This window comes from Geospiza fortis, unplaced genomic scaffold (genome assembly GCF_000277835.1).
Source record: "Geospiza fortis unplaced genomic scaffold, GeoFor_1.0 scaffold443, whole genome shotgun sequence".
Taxonomy (NCBI): domain Eukaryota; kingdom Metazoa; phylum Chordata; class Aves; order Passeriformes; family Thraupidae; genus Geospiza; species Geospiza fortis.
In genome coordinates, this window is record NW_005054335.1 from 4,984,324 (window position 1) to 5,001,478 (window position 17,155).

At 39.3% G+C, this 17,155-nt stretch overlaps 1 protein-coding gene across 1 annotated transcript in view; it reads right to left on the minus strand.

The window, feature by feature from the left end:
- Window positions 1-17,155, minus strand: part of PARP8 (poly(ADP-ribose) polymerase family member 8) — a 143,347-nt gene that overhangs the window by 97,858 nt on the left and 28,334 nt on the right. Inside the window, exon 2 of the mRNA XM_005422032.2 lies at window positions 17,023-17,077. Within this exon, the coding sequence (XP_005422089.1) occupies window positions 17,023-17,077 (55 nt within the window). The remainder of the gene's footprint in view (window positions 1-17,022; window positions 17,078-17,155) is intronic.

Below are 17,155 nucleotides of genomic sequence, written 5' to 3' on the forward strand. Positions count from 1 at the left end.
GGACTTGATGATCCTTGTGGATCAAGCATGTTTCTACCATGTTTGTGGGTCGTCCCTTTCAACCCAGAAAATTCTGTCATCTGTGAAATATATCTTGGGATGTCAAAGGCCTGGTGTCACAATTCAGGGGCACTTGAATCTCACACAGAGAATATGCTGGACATGCACTGTCATTTTACCCAAAACACCACAGTAAGGCACAAATCTCACAACTGCTTTGTATTAAAAGATGGACTTAGAGCAAAATCCCACTGAAAAATACAGGAACCTATGTTGAGTGACTCAGCTGAGTTTCACTTCACCAAGAGAACTCTTGAGACGACCCAGGAGACAAAAGACTGAATGCTCATTAAAAAGATGTCTTTGACATCTCCATTCCTAACCAGCTGTCTCCACCAAGCACCTATGTTGCTGTTCCAAAGCATTCACCCAAGCTGCCAGCATCCAAGCAGCCCTGCACAATTATTCACACCCAAAAATCCTTACAGAAGGATTTAGGATCCTGAGACCAAAGTTCAGAAATAGTAAAAGGTAAAAAATGAGAAAGGGCCTGACAATGCAGAGGTTTTAAGAAAGTTTTAGGCTCTATTTTCATGCTGGTACAGCCTAATTGTGGAGCTGGATTGTGTTGTCTCACAGTTGAGCACCCTGACACCTCTACCCTGGGAACAGATCAGATACACCAGTGAATGGAGGGCAACCACTAGGACAAAACATTTAGACATATTTTGAAACAAAAAAGGCCTGCACAGATACCTAATGCTACATTGTCACTCTTGCAGTGAGAACACCGCAGGAACAGGAGGGAGGCAGTGTTGTAGAAAGAGCAAAGAAGGCTTTATTCAAGATAACCACGCGGTTTATTTAGTGATATGATACATTCTATTTGATTAGCTAACTAACAAAAACACCTCCCTCACACACTGTCCTTGAAAAGAACAGAGAGACAAAGTAGAAAAACACTACCTGCAGATTGTTTATACTTGACAACTTATCACGTCCCTACAACTCCCTAAAAGTTCTCACAAGCCGCTGTGAGAAGCGCTTGCCGTTTCTCTCTCTCTGTCCCATGGCATCAACACAACATGACTCTAGACAGGAGCTAAGTACCTACCTAAATTCCCTGGGAGTGCAAGTCCTGACACAAGCCTGTCAGCTTTTCCTACTGGACAACTTTGCAAAGCCTCTCCTCAGCACCCCGACAGTGCCAGCCAGAGCTGGGTGCCTGTACTGCCAGCTCCAGGCACAGGAAACCAGAGGAAGATTTCCAGTACACCTTACGAGACAGGTGCTCTAAGACCTGAGTAAGTTACTTTTCAAATTATTCAAAAGACCGACAAGTGTAAGTTTCTCTGATCCAAATGTCCCACTGCCTTCTTACTAGTACACGGGCACTTGCTTGGCATGTTCATCCATCTTCACTGTCAGTGGAAAATAAAGTTTTAGATTTTATTTTAAAAGGTGGATGTTTCTACCATGCTGTTTTGTAAGACACCTCTGCAGGCTCATTTGCCACTTTACTAAACAGAACTGGTTATGAAATAAGCAGCTGGTTATGAAATAATGCGAACTGAGTTACTCAAAATGCTATTGATGGCATTGACCATGTGATATGGTCAATCTTGATGAAAATTATACTAAGGAATCAGAGAGTACTTTGAGCCTCTGTAAACACATACGTGTTACGCTTAAACATAAGGCAGGGTGGGGGGTGGTTAGCTAGATAGATGGCCAAGATCCACACATAGATACACTGGGTTAGATTCTTGAAGTGTAAATAAAGACAGTATCATTGCTTCAACTTTATGCAGCTGATTGCAGCTACAGAAATAATCAAAGCAATTTAAACTATAAATGAGATTATTTCTAAATTAAATTTGGCCAGAAGTTAAATATTTTCCTCAATTACTGCAATAAACTTTAACTGAAAAAAATTGAATAGTAAAGGTAAAAAATGACCATATAAAAGAAACTAAACTGTGCTTTCTCTTTAGTTAAACTTATGTCATCTTATCAGTTTCCTTTCATAGTCCAGAGGTGGAGAGGATCAGGCTAAATGAAGAAGCCTTTTATATATTCTGTTTCAATCAACATACTGATCAGCAGCAAAATGAAAATGTTTCTGTGATAATCTCCTGAAACTTATCAAGTACAATAATAAAAACCTCAGCAGTTCTGACCAATTGACTTCAAAATTGAAACAATCTAGGTAGGAAAGTTCCAACATCACCCCAGCCCACTCAGCCTTCACTTCACCAACCAAGCATTTTTTCAGTACAGTATATTATGTAGTTAGTTCATCATAAGCATATTGCAATCATTAGACATTGAAATCACTGAAGTTTGAGAGCTGTAAAGGATTCTCACTCAGTAGCAGCTAATGTCTCCATCACTGGCATAATGTGCCACTGCAGAGCTATGGGCTGCACCCAACAAGGAGCTTAAGGATACTAGAGGTAGAACAGCTCAACTGTTTTATCTGTCTGAGCCTTGAATACACATCAGTCTGATGCATAAAATATTACTTTTTGAATTTTAGGTAGAAAGTTTGAACGAAGTGTGGTATTAGTCATGCCCAGCTCTTCAGATTAAATTAATACAAAGCCTGGCATTGTATCTCTTAAGGAAATAACACAGCTATAGCACGTAATACATCCAGCTTCAAACTCCTGCCAGAATTATTTACTGCCATTAAAAGTAAATTTAAAATAACTCAAAGAAAATAAGAGGTAAACAGATAATCAGAAAACAGATATTTTCATTGTCCTTATTGTCCTTTAGCATAGATTAATTGAAGAGGAAAGTACATCTTACTCTGTCTTTGCTGTGTAACACAATCTCTTTAATAAAGATGCCTTCCCCACACAGGCAGGCTTGCACCTTAAACTGGTGTAACAGAGCTGAATATCGACCTGTGGTCTTTCTTCGCTCTACTTCCTCCTGATTTCACTTCTGTAGTCCTTCATGCAACAGCAGCAGCAACAAAGAGGAAACAGTGAACCTCTTCCTGTGACAAGGATCTTCTACTTTCAGCCACACATTAGCAACACCCTGAGCAATGTTGCAGAACCTCTGCCAGCCTCAGGGCCACTGTGACAACTTACCAGGGAAATGAAGGGCAAAACTCATTTACATGAGTATTTAAAAAAAACCACACACATTGGAACCAGAAAAGAAAAATGAAAGGGGAAAAATACTTATTATGAAGAGCTCAGATGTATTCAGATCTATAAATCCTCTGAGAAAGGACAGAATGCTAACAAGAAAGCTGACACCACTTGCAAAAATCAATGTGTATGCACACACTGGATATGGTCTGGAGTGGCTGCATGTGCTGCAGGTTGGTTCACGCTAGATATTGCATAAGATTAGCAATGCCAAAGAGATACCTTCTGCATAGTTCCTCTTCAGTAGCAAATATTTTATGCTTAACTTGAAGGACTCCAAGACCTCTGGGAAACAGACAATAAAAAGAGTCTGTGATCCTTCTTCAACTCCTTTCTTCCCAGATTTCACTGATACTGAACTTACAGAATTCCTTCTATTTGCCTGGCAAGCTTTTTGCTGACAACAAAACATTTCCCCCAGCCTCAATACTATTGTTTAGAAGTTAATTTTTACTTTACTTGACCCAACTTCCACCAAACAGCCCTGCAGGGTTTTGCTATCTGCCAGCCTGCCACTAGTCCTCAAGTCCCTCTTGTCAGGACCCAGGACACACCTCTGGCTGTCCAGGACACCAGGACCCCTGCTAGGGGTCTCAGAGACCCTGTCACGGAGCCCAAGACACCTGTGGTTTTGATTATGACCCATGGAGCAAATTACCAACCTTATATGAAGATCAGCAAGCCACAACAGTTTAGGTAGAATAATAGTGAAATTATCACGGGCTGGAAAAGAAGATTTTGGGTTTTTTGGTATGGGGGTTCAGGAGGCAAGATGGAGGGAACTGGGTGTGTCCAGCCTTTCTCCTTCTTCTTCTTGGCCTCCATCTTCTGCTGTGATGTTGGCACTTGGGGATTGGTTTAGAATATAGGTGCACTGTCTAACATGGGTGATAGGTATTGGAAGGTAAAAGTAAATATGATATACGTAATTTGTAGTACAAAAGACGACGCGGCCTTGGGAGCGGGCGGAGAGTGCCTGGAACTGTCTTGCTGAGCTGACCTCGGCAGGGCAGGAGAAATTTTTTTATAGATAAGATAAAATAAACAACCTTGAGACCGAGAAATGAAGAGCCCTGACTCCTTCTTCAAGCGCCGGGCTGGGAAAAGAGACTTTCGAACTTTTCTCGGGGTCACTCTGACCAGCTAGAGATCCCGACACCTCTTGCCCTGATGGAATGGAGGAGAGCAGTCTTTTGGAAGTGCGGGCTCCTGTGGCAGACTGCCAGGCTCTGTTCCACAGACAGCAGGGCTCACCTGGGGCAGCTCTCTGTCCTGCTCTGAAAGCTCTGAAAAAGACAGTCCCTGCAGGTGGATGGCAGTGCCCTAAGGGAGGTGTGACAGAGCAGCCTTCGGGGAGGGCGCACGCCCAGGAAGGAGTTTCACGCTCTCACCATTTCCACAGCTCACCCCTCCAGCTGTACACACTGCTACACCCTCCAGCCGATCTCCTGGCCACTACACGTCCTGTGTGTGGAGGGCACACCTCATCCACCTTCTGCCTTTGGGGCTGGTGATCTGCACAACAGGCAAACCTGGTTTTCAAGCCTGACCCTTAAAGAAGATATACCCAAGGCGTGCAGTTCACACTAGTGAAACTCCACTATCAGGCCTCCACTTACAGGACATGTAATTCATCTGTGACTTACACTATTATAAATCAAATCAGAATCCAACCAAGGAAAAGCTCAAACATTACAGTGAATAAAAAGAAACTATCAAGCAGTCCTATTACTGACCAAATACAAGAAAATAACATTTGTCATGATCACCAAAGTGAGTACTGTGAGTGAACACCTTCAGTATCCAAAGCGACAATTAAGAGCACCATGTACCTAATGAAGCATACATTGTTACTGATCAAAATATCAAATTGCCTTTATTTAGGGGAACAGAATTAAAAAATAGTTACTGGAGAGAGACTCACAAAGGTCTACAGAGGTTGCTTGTTAAAGCATAAGGAGCCTGTAATATGAAAAATGGAAAACCATGTCGGCAACATTGGGTTCATTTCCTTTGCCATTCTATTTTACAATTTCCATCATGATAAGAGCATGCAACTTCTACTGGTTCAAGCTAAAATTCACTCTAACACCTGTGCAGCATCTACAGTTAAAGATCTGAAATACGTACCACTGCTGAACATCTAAGTTTAGACTTACTTAGGTGCAACAGAAATCACAAATACACCCCAGCTTAAAAGGACTTTTAAACCTAAACCAGCAAACAACTCAGGCAGCAGCTGAAATTACTTCAGCAGTGATTTCTGGGGGATTTTTTCCTAGCCACACAGCAACTAACATCCGTTATTCTGGTGAAACTTCCGAAGAACTGAAACAAGCGTTTCAGAATCTACATCTAAACTGAAAAGAACTGGGAGATGAGTGGTCTAGAGCTGCTCTGTGCTGTTAACATTCACAGCACACTTGTGTAACCGTTTCATGTCTGTTTTGTCTGTCTGTTTCAACAATATGAACACAACAACCAGAAGTTTTTGTTAGAATAAATCAGTAATCAGTATGCTATATATATATATGTTAGAATAAATCACTTCTGGAAAACAAAAGGCTGTAAGAAAGAAGGTGGAAAATTACACGTTGGGAAGAAATAGGAAGACAATTGCAAGGAGATTATGCTCCCCAGTGGTACAGACAAAATGAAAATAGCCAGAGTTCGTGTCAAACTTTCTCTAACTTCTGCAGACTGAAGTCATCATTATTGCCCAAGGGGGAGTGCAGAGAGGGTATTTTCTGCGGGATAAACTCTTCCTTGTGCCAGGGGTATCCCATGGGACCACCAACATTATAAACAAACTGGTCAGTGCTTTGCCAAGTTCACCTTAGCACTAAAAACCAAAAAAGAGACAAAGAGACCACTGTGGTGTCCTGGACTTTGCCTACGAGTTGCACCACATGCAAATCTGAGACTCAAATGCCACACTGCTGGGAACACTTGTTTGCTTTGTGGGAGAACATCTCAAGTCCCTATCACTTCAGGCATCTCGGCACCATTTTGGTTGTCCCCTCTTCAATACAAGCCATTCCTAAAAAACATACTTTGTATCTCACTTTATCAGCCTCGATGCAACTTGTCCTTACTTGTCACCTAAATGCAAACACAAATAATGTGTAATTTCACTTTAGTATGTAACTAATCATGCATATACTAAACTTTTCTATTAGAAGTCAAAGAAGATAACATTTATATTTAGCTTTGCTCTACTTACACTTCCTTAACTAGACGAATACAATTATAGACAGGTCCGCAACGCTGTAAATTGGCATGACTTCACCAAATTCCATGGCAATTTGGCAATTTAAATTAGCTGAGAATATGGTAATAATGTTACATCACAAAAAGTACAACAGAGAAGTTAACTTGCAATAAAATAAAGACAGGAATATGTTGTAAGCAGTAACAAGAAGGACAAAACGCTCATTAATGCCAGCAATATATGACTATCTGCTCAGTACTTATGACAAAAGCTCTGCAACTCACACACACTGAGGTATGCTGGAAATGTGCTTTAGAAATCACCATGCCACACAGGACAGGCAACCTTTCACAGTGATCTTCCAGTCAAAGACTTGACTCACTGTGCTGCTGGCTGATCGTGACTTTTTAATAGGTGAAATAAGTAAAGACTGTTAGCCAGCTTTTCTTGACCCCAAATGGTGATCGATTTATGTGCTCCATAAAAACATAGCTTTTGTAATTTTCATCCTGACTCATTTAACTACAACTCCTGTTCTCTTCACGGACAGCAATGCCTAATACTTAGGAGCCCCCTGGGAGGCCAGCATCTTCCACACATCCATGTCTGCCTTGAAGCCAGACAGAGCTAGATATAGAAGATATATATTTACCCAACATATCTCTTTATGTTTGCTGCCCTTGGCAAAGGTCAGTTTTCTGCTGAACTGCAGAATGAATGTGTTTCTTCATGTCTTAAATAAAGGCATACATTTTAGTGAAGTAATATTTTTTAATACCTAATCATTGATAATTAAACACAGAAACAGCATAATAAGCAATTATTCATCATAAGAGGGACAAACCATAGCAAGTAAATGATTATGAATGAGATGTAAATTCAGGTACAAAAAGAGCCTGGAGTCTCCCTGTACTTGCCTCCTCCCCATCTGTGATTCACAGGGAGAATGCAATTCTTCTAATTCACTGTATCTAGCTAAAACCAAGGAAGCATTAGAACCACTCACAACTCATCATTTAAAAATAGAATACCAGAGTGAACAAATAAAATGGAACAGCTAAAACATGGAACTGTAAATGTCCTCAGATTACACACCAAAATAGTTTAACAGAAACTGAACTGGTAGGTGCTAACCCCATGTTATTTTATTAATGCTTTAATCAACACTGAAGTTTTCTGTAAAAATTCCATCAACAGCTAAATCTGGTGCAGAGAACATGTAGAAAGCAGGATTGCATACCAAAGGCAAAGGTTATTTTTCCCCTGCTGCCACTTAAACATATCCAACTTCACTATTCCTGTCACCCACTGATAAAACAGTAGTCCTCCTTCAGCATGAGCCTACAAAATCCTAGCACTGAAATTTTATGCAAAGTCTAAAAAGCTTTCTCTACAGAATGGTTAAAAGTCTTCACAGCAAAATAATTCTTTAACACTATACTTTCTTGAAAGAGCAGAATTAGCATGTTCAGTTTTCAGCTGTAACTCTACTACAGCTACAACCATGTATGAAAGAGTTCATGAAAAATTCATAGAACTGCATCAAAACAGTAAACTACTTCATGTAAGTCCCTGTCTGTAACAGAAGACTACTGATAGTGCCCATAACTTCTGCTCTACAATATAAACCAAGTAGGTTTTCCAGAAGATTTTAATACCTGAACATCACGTTTTTTTGGTCTGAAATACTGTAAAACTTTTTTTTCCTATGTTTCCATTGTAGCAAAAATATATATTGAAATGACCAGATTTCACACTTTCAGTATAGACAAAACCAGTATGATCCTTTTAGTTTTTTTCACCGAACTTGTTTCACTGAATTTCTTGAGAAGAATTCATCAATTCTCTTTCAACTAATGGGTTATACCTACAAAAACATCTTGAACCATTTCCAGACTCAGCTTAACAATTGATACTGATTCTTACTGAATGATAAAGAGGCTTTTCATGTGTCCCAGAAGATTACATTCTTAAAAAGATGACTCTATGACAACCAGGTTTTCAGATGCTAAGGCTGGAAAGACAGAGGAGGAGCACAAGTTTGACAACTGCCCATCTGTCCATGCCCTCAGCAACATCAGCAACCTGGTAAGCATGCATGAAACAGAGTTTTTTCCATGGACAGACTGCAGCTCTCCAACCCACAAAAGTACTCAAAAATGAGAAAACACCTGCAAAGGTGACAGAAAACAGAATTCTGGTCTTCAGAATTTCCCCCACTCATACAAAAAAAAAATCACTGTTCACTAGGAGTAGTCAGCACAAAGCCAAATATTCAGCAGTATCACTGTGCACACAAGTGAGCCTCATCACATCAGCAGAACTACTGTAGACTCATAGCTGGAAATCAGATCAAGAAGTTGACTATCAAGAGGTACTTTTATTACAATGAAATTCTTCCTGGTTTCAACACCTTTATCAACTCCAGACTGACAGAAGAGCATCCTAATTATTTTAATATTTTACTGTGTGTGTGAGTATTCTGGGGTGAGAATTCCCTATCCAAGATGACTTTTTCAGCATTAAGGAAGAATAAGCAAGAATGAGGGATTGATTACACACACATACACACACACACACACACACTCACAAAAAAAAAAAGTCATTTGCTGAAAAGCTAAAATTACCTGAAATACTATGTCTAATCCACAGACTTTTTTTTCTACTTGAGAGAAACCAGTGTCTGTCACAAACACCTTTTTGGGCAGAAGCATGACATCTTAATGGTGCAAAGCAATGCTCTCTTCTAGCTTGGCTCTTAATGTGAAAAAATTCTTCTCTACAATCTTAAAATGGAACACTTATTTAAAGCAACAAGATGTGAAGATAGGAGCCTGCACAAGATGAAATGCAGAATGCTACACAATCTGAAAGGAATTTATCCTTTAATTACACACTCCTTTCCACAAATGGTATGTGACCATTTTTTGCACTCTGTTTTGGCAAACAGTATATTTCATTATCCAGGTGACATGCTGTTGCTCTTTTTATTTCTGATCAATGCCTTGAGGCTGGAAGGAAACATCTGAAGGGTTAGCTAGATTCTTTGAGCTTCCTCTTTGCCCTTAATTCCTGGCTCCAGACAGGCTCCCACTAAGCATTACAGACCTCTCCCTCAGAACAATTCAGCTCCATCCTAATTGCCAGGATATGCCACCATCTTCTGTGACAGACAGGAGCAGACAAGGCAGGCTCACACAGATCCTCTGCCTTCCAGCAAGCTACAGAAAGGTGCTCAAAGCACTGGACCAAGGCTGTTTTCTGCCTGCTGCCTTGCATGAGCATGTGCAAGACCATGGCTAACTTGGTTGCCCTAGCAGTAGGGGAATACAATTTCTGATGCAAAACTCCCAGAGGACTCTGACTTATGAAAGAACCAACTGCCCCCTTTCCTTACTCAAGGCACTTTCTTGCTCTTCTGCCCACAGAAGTGGGATGGATGCTACCTAGTGTGAGCATGCAGGGGGCTCTGAGGGGAAGGAGATGTTAATTCTGTACCTTGTTAGGGCTCTCTTCTTTCAGTAAGACTTTCTAGCTACTGCTACATGGGACAATAGGTTTACCCTTATGAGTCAATTTTATGTCATTTAAAAGGAGCTCCTTTTCCTCAGATGAGGCATATTCCATGAAATACCTGTAAAAATCTTTACCCTCCCATAGCAAGGAGGACATAAATTGTCCTCTTCCACAGGATTTATTTAATGTTGAAACAGAATTATACATTGGACATTTTTTAGATTTACTCACATTTCATCCCTTTCCTAGTTTTAAGTGAACTCTCCCAGCAAGTTTAAATTTACTTTCACTCTTGCTGCTGAAACAATTTTGACTCAGGAGTGGTTCAACGCTGACTCAAATGAGAATTCACGTTCTACACACTAAGTAATCCATGGAAAAAAGTACACCAACAGGTATCTTCAGATCTTTATTTACGAGCAATGAAATATATGGGAAATTAGTAGAGACTAACAGGAAAAGGCAGAAATGGCATTAGTCCCAATATAGAGGAAAATGATCTAAATTAATTTTGGCAGAGTGAACTCTGCTTTCAAATTTATTTGTCGTACCACATTAACACTTTAACAGTGACAGCCTACAGGTTTATTTTTAGGTACTAATATGTTAAAATATGTGATGAAAGTAGAGCAAGAAGCCACTGAAATTGTTTTCTGTAAAGACGTTCAAGCACTTCCCCCAACTCCATGCTGGAAAACCATTCAAAAAACAGTGCATACATCTCTATGGCAAAAACACCTGCAATAAAAATGGTGATGCTTTTAAAACATGCTAAACAACCCATGTTAATACCAAGACTGCTATGTGGTGTGGCAGCTTGACACTTCTGAAAACTAGACCATTAATTTAAATGCCTAAAACCACATTTTTCTCATGGAAATGAAGGGGTTCACAATCTAAAGCAGTTGTTCTTAGTATCAGTACAGTTAGGCAGCTGAAAGAGGTCAGCAATTTGCTTCACCAGACCTGAACAGGATCTCCATAAGATCATGCTCTCCCTGAAGTATATGTTTCTTACATGATGCAGTGATGGGGACAAAGTTAATTTCAGACAGATTTTTTAACAGCAAGGTAAGAAGGAGCTGTCAGACACAAACCCAGCAAAACAGGCGGCTCAGTATCACATGAATGGAATGGCAGTGGCAATTTTGCTCTTCACAACCTTTTAGCATTGGCCTTAATGATGCACTCTTACTATTGTGTCTACTAGATCTCTTTCTAGGATGAGTAATTTGTTAAATCACATCTACTGAACTTCTTGCAGCATGTAACAAAAAACTGTCTACAGGAATGTATGGACAGGTTTCACGTACATACTGCACGCAGACAATATTAGAAGTAGTATAAAGTTAGAATGAAGGTGTATTAACAGAAGCTCATAGAATGGAAAACACTTGTCTTAGAGAGAGATTTAAAAACTGAAGTTTTAGTAATGCCTGACCCAAAACTGCTATTTTCGAGTACCAAAGGCTGTATTCAAGATTACCCGATCTAAAGAATCTTTAGTGAAAAAATGAAAATCAAAATTCTTGACATGTTATAGCTAAACTAGACTCCCATCTCATACCACAGACTTCTCTCTCATGGAAACAGTGTAGGAAATGGTGTAGTAATAGCAAAAAATTTTAAGCCATATTTCTTAGGAAATTTAAAACTGAAAGATGTAGAAATTTCCAGGTATTTTGAATCAGCCACTAACAGATGGCTAGGTAAAAGGTGTGTATCTAGTTTTCACCCCTCTCTTACTGCAAGAGTAGATTTTATGAATGTAATTACCTACTTAATAACCTGAACACAAAAGTCATACACAGCCATCAGCACCAGGAGATGAACTGTGCCTGCACCAGCCCTTCCTAGGCTCTGCATAAAACTAATTACATCTAAACTAAGACCAGTCAGGGCAATGGATTCCATTAAAATCAAGTTCCCACTTTCGTAAGCCATACTTTCATCTTATGTAAGCTACCACTGTTTCCAAAAGGAACAGTCCAACCTTGCCCTTCCAATCCTGGCACAGCCAGTACGCACACTGCCATGTAACAAACCTGACAGAGGAGCTGAGCCCAACCCAAAAGACACTGATTTTGGAAAAACTACGTGATTTTGGAAATAAAGAAAAGCAACCAAACAAATGTCCTTCATTTGGGGATTTTCTGATGGACACAATTTTATGTTTTAGTTTAAAAACTGTTTTTCGGTTGTCTCTTTTTTCCTGTGTTTTACATAAAGTGAACATCAATATTAAGATATGTATTATTTATCCCAAACATGCTTTTCTTTACAACTTTGTGTACCAAAGACTTCAGTGTTATCAGAATTACACCACAATTTCAAAATTATTCACCAAATGGAATCTCTCATGTAGGCAGTTTTATAAATCCACAGAAGCATCAATAGAGCATACCATAAAAGAGGGGGAAAAGGTTATCTGCACCTATGTATTGTCAAGTGGTTTAAACATCTTGTGGATGTAATGTGCTAGGACTTCAGACAGCGGTTTCATCTCTAGCTATAAAGTTACAAGCAATTTAGTCACTCTTTCAGTGGCACAGCTCCCTACCTGTCAAATGCTCCACTACTACCGTGAAATGGAAAGTAACTCCTCATTTTACATGAGAGTGTCTGATACTACAATAACTTCCTGAATAAAACACAAAAGGCCAAATATTCAAAATGAAAACCATGTAAGATAACAAACTGTCATTATTTTAAGCAAAAATAAACAAGTACTCCAGACCAGAATTTCCTTGTTTTTTCAGAACTGCCACTGTTACAATCACTGTGCTGAAGTACAGAAGGCAGAACGTAAGTCCACTGCAGGAATAGGAGATGAGTACTTTGCTGGCAAAATTATTCTGCATGTTCAGGTGTTACCTAGTTGCAATATGCTGCAGTATGAGATCTCATTATTAGTTCTCATGCACAACCTTATCGTCATTGTCCTTCACTGCCAATGAGAGTTAAGAACGTATTTGAATGAAGAAATATTTCAGGACTGATACGATGTCCTTGTTTAGCCTCAGGGAAAAAAAAGAGCAGGGTGGAAAAAATAGTAAAGAGAAAATATCTTTTTTCAGGACAACCAAGCACTGTTTCTATGTAAAGCATGTCAAATGACATATAAACTGAAAACAACTTCAGGGCAGCATGCATTTTTATCTGAAAGATGACAGATCAGCAGATCTGTTCAGTCTGCTTGGTTTCTGGAGGAACAGTGTTTCATACAGGGACAGAAAAAGGAAACTAGAGATTCTTTTAAAATTGACAACTCCACATGTTCACAATTTAATATCTGTTTTAGATCCTGCAGAAAAAAAATACTAATTTTTAAATTTTCTTCTAGATATAGTTAAAGGAGAGTAAATCTTGCACAGTCACAGCACCTGGCTGAACACCTCTTTTTATAAGAAATCAAGCTACTTATTGCTTTCTGACAATGAAATAAAAACATATTAAATTGATAAACAATCTGCCCTCTACTTAGTGCCCACATTATGCATGAAGACATGCTTTTACTAATAAATTGCTAATTACAACCTTCCTGAAACAGGTCACATCTCTGCAGTGACAAACAGATCTAGTAATTTGGAAGTGTGAACACAGTGCATTAAGGAATACACTCTAAAAGGACTGTCTGAACTACTACTAATTTACTATGGGATTACAAGTTAAGTCCACATAAGCAATAATAAATGTCCTCTGCATTAGACATCTATTTGGATGGATCTGCAGCATGCTTATGTACTACCTTAATATTTCAAATAGCAGGAAGAGGCTGTTCAGTCAATCCAAGCAACAAGGGAAAAATCTGATAAAACCTGAAAAGCTGGTCCCAAGAAAAAAAATCTCACACAGATAAACTCAGCAGTTTGAAGGAAAAAAAGCACAAATAAATCTTAGGTCCTCATAATAACTGAAATAATACTGGTACACGGACTTCCATGGACTTACCCTGATGTACTGTTAATCTAGCTCTGGGTTTATAAATTTAAGATCATTGATAAACAAACATAATGGACACTAGAGGCAACTACAGTATGCTGAGGAAAACCCAGAGAGATATTAAACTTGCTAGTATCATCATTTGCCAAAGAATCCTGCTTCTCAAACAAACTGCCTTTTTTCAAGGACTGCAGCTCTTCCATGTAACCACCATGGCTAAACCAAGGCCGTATTACACACTGACCTAAAAAAAAAATATTTAAAGGAAACAAAGCGTGAAAAATTCTTAGTTACAGGCATGGCTAATAATGAGTGCTGCCTCCACTAAAGTACTTTAATCTTTCCCACACACCACTTCTACTCTTATTCATTCAGACCTTTTCTTGGTTTGAACATCCATTCAGTGAACACCCACTCCTCTGCCCATTACTCTAATGCTTGTGGCTCCTGTGGACTGGAAAAACAAAAGTCATTGGGCCCACTGGCTGATGATCATGATCTTAAAGAGGCTTTATCATTTTGGGACAACTCCTGAGTGCAAAAACCAGAAGATGGTGTTACCACCCAGGAAGAGCACAGCTGCAGCAGTGTCAGCAAGAAAAAGCTCATACCCAAAGGCCAAAAAGAAGGTCCTAGGATGACCTTGCGCTCTCCTAAACTGTCACCATGTATAAGCCATTGCTGCTGACCCTGTACTGGAGACTTGCCCAAATGCTGCACGTGTTGCAGTAGAGCTGCTGCTGCTCCATGAGAGCCTCCTCTAAGAAGAAACCACTCACACACCTTTGATGTACGAAGCTGAAGTTTTTTTCCTGAACAGCTTTCATTTTCCACACTTCATTTTACACATATGTATGAGAGCTTATGGCGTAAGCCTGCCACTCAGCACACCACTGTACACCAGTAATACAACAGAACAACTTCCTAAATCACAATACAAACAAGGAGGGAACACAGAGAACACGAAACCCTCCTCTAAAAGGACACTTTCTTAATGTGCTTAAAATGTGAAGAGGAAAGTGGAATTTGAGTGTGCTCTAAGTAACAACCCACTTCAACCAATTTCTGTAAGCATTATCATTGTTTCTCAATTCTGTTTGAATCATCAAGGTCCTGAGACTGTTTTTCAGCCATCAATTTCCTAAGCAAATGCTGACCCCTGTTTAAATTCAAGGCTGAGGAATGTAAGGCCCTCTTCCGTTTCTCATTGAGCAAGTGCCAACACTTTATTTCAACATTGATAAACCAGTTTGTTTGCCATCAGTTATGCCCTTAGGCTTTTCACTTTATTCAGCTCAGAAAATGGAAACAATAGACGGGTTTAACTTCCTGTTTTCTTCTATGATCTTTGGTTTAGAGAACAGTTCAAAGCAACTTTCAAATTCAGTCATTTTAGTGAAATGATAAATGGTCTCTCTGTTAAGTAGTTTTTACTGTATTGATTCCAAGGAATCTACTCCACAGCAGGTACTGCTGTGTAAAGAAAAGCACACATCTTTATTGATGCCAAGAGAACATGCAGGGGTTAGCACCTCCATATGCATGTCTGACTGTGGTTCATTTTACACTGGCTTTTATACTTTTACAATTCTGGCATCCGCCCTTTTTTGTTTCCTTATCTGAAAGGTACAGTTTTAAGGGCTGGGATCTTACATAACTTGTGGTTTCATTATCTTAGGGTTACAAACATGGCAGATAGTTCCTATCATATTCATCACATTTATCCAACTGATACTACGCTTTGCTATGACAGTGATTATGTTCTTCTCTTTTCTATCTATTGAAACAAAACTTATGATTTTGCATTTTTCTTGCCTTTCATGACAACCAACATGCCTCTCCCTCCTTACCACCTTAGCCCACCAGAGCTAGGCCCTGCTTGCAAAAGTGAGCAGCCACACCTTTCAGGTTTTGTGAGTTCATACCTATGCTAAGGTGCTTATGTCACGTGAGGCCTGTGTTTCAGTATCAATCCTTTCAAAACTGTCTTAAAACCACACCAAAACAAAGCATATATTAAAATACTGAAGGTAAAAGTATGCTATGACCAACCCAAAAATATATTGGTTCTCTCAAATACTGGGTGAAATATTCTACCTCACTGAAAATGAAAGAAGTTGTCCTTTCCTTTAGTAGGAAGTGGTAGGGTAGTGAGGTGGGAAAACATTTTTCTGAGCAACACTGGGGGCCTGGGGACCATCTGGGAGCCTGGTCCTACAGCCAGATCCCAAAGTATGCACAGAGGGAGCATCGATGGCTGTGGGAGTGCTGCCTCCACTGACAGGTTCACTTGCAAAGAATATGAAAAAATGCAGTACTTTAATGTGATTAACCCTGCAAAAGAAAAATAAATGACAAAGATACCAGAGAAACTGAATTATCTTAAAAAAAAAAGAACCAAAAAATAAAAGCAAAACTTCTTGCTACATCAAATTTTAAAAATCTATCTAAAAGAGACCAACTTACCATTCACTTTTATTTTAGCACCTTATAACTAACAATCAGGGAAAGCAGAAAAATGTGTTCAAGTTTCTACATACATTTCCTTTTGAAAACTGACAAGCACAACGAATGAATGGTGAAATATATTTTGAAAACATGTACAGATACAATCCAATTTATGACCACAAGCTGGGATCCACTTAAAAATAGTATTTAAACATTCAATACAACATTTTTTTAGCCTTCTAGATTATACTGACATTTCATTTAATGTCTCAGGAATTTAATTTGGTCAACTGCAGACAGCCTTGCATCTGCCATGGGACCAAATATGGCTCTCATGCATTGAAGTAAGCTGCTGATGTGAAATATGGCCTATTTGTTATCACAATCTTAACTTTTCCCAGTTTTTTAACATGAATTAACTTTACACCATACATTGATGCCTTTGCAATGTTTCTATTAGGTTTACATATGGCAGGAATTCTATGTCTCTACATAAATTGAGGAAAAAAACAAAGACAAAAACTTCACAGAGCAGGACTCTAAGGAAGGAGCCTTTGACGACTAGGATCACCTATCTCATCACCTCCCTCCACACCTCTTCCTCAGTTTACGTTTGCACGAAGGCTGATGATTTAATAATCCTTGCAAAAGATAAGGAAACAAAAAAACCTGCCACGTTATTGAACCACTGCATTTTACTGCCAGCAGGAAATGGAGTCATTACTGTAAAAAAAGTACCTTTTGGAGCCTCCAGTATAGGTGAAGGTAAAGGTGGAATCTGAGTACCTGAAATCTGAAAGACAAAGACCTGCTTTATTACAACTTGTCTTTATTTCAGCTGAAGTAGCCGAGGTTTTACGGAGCAGCGTTC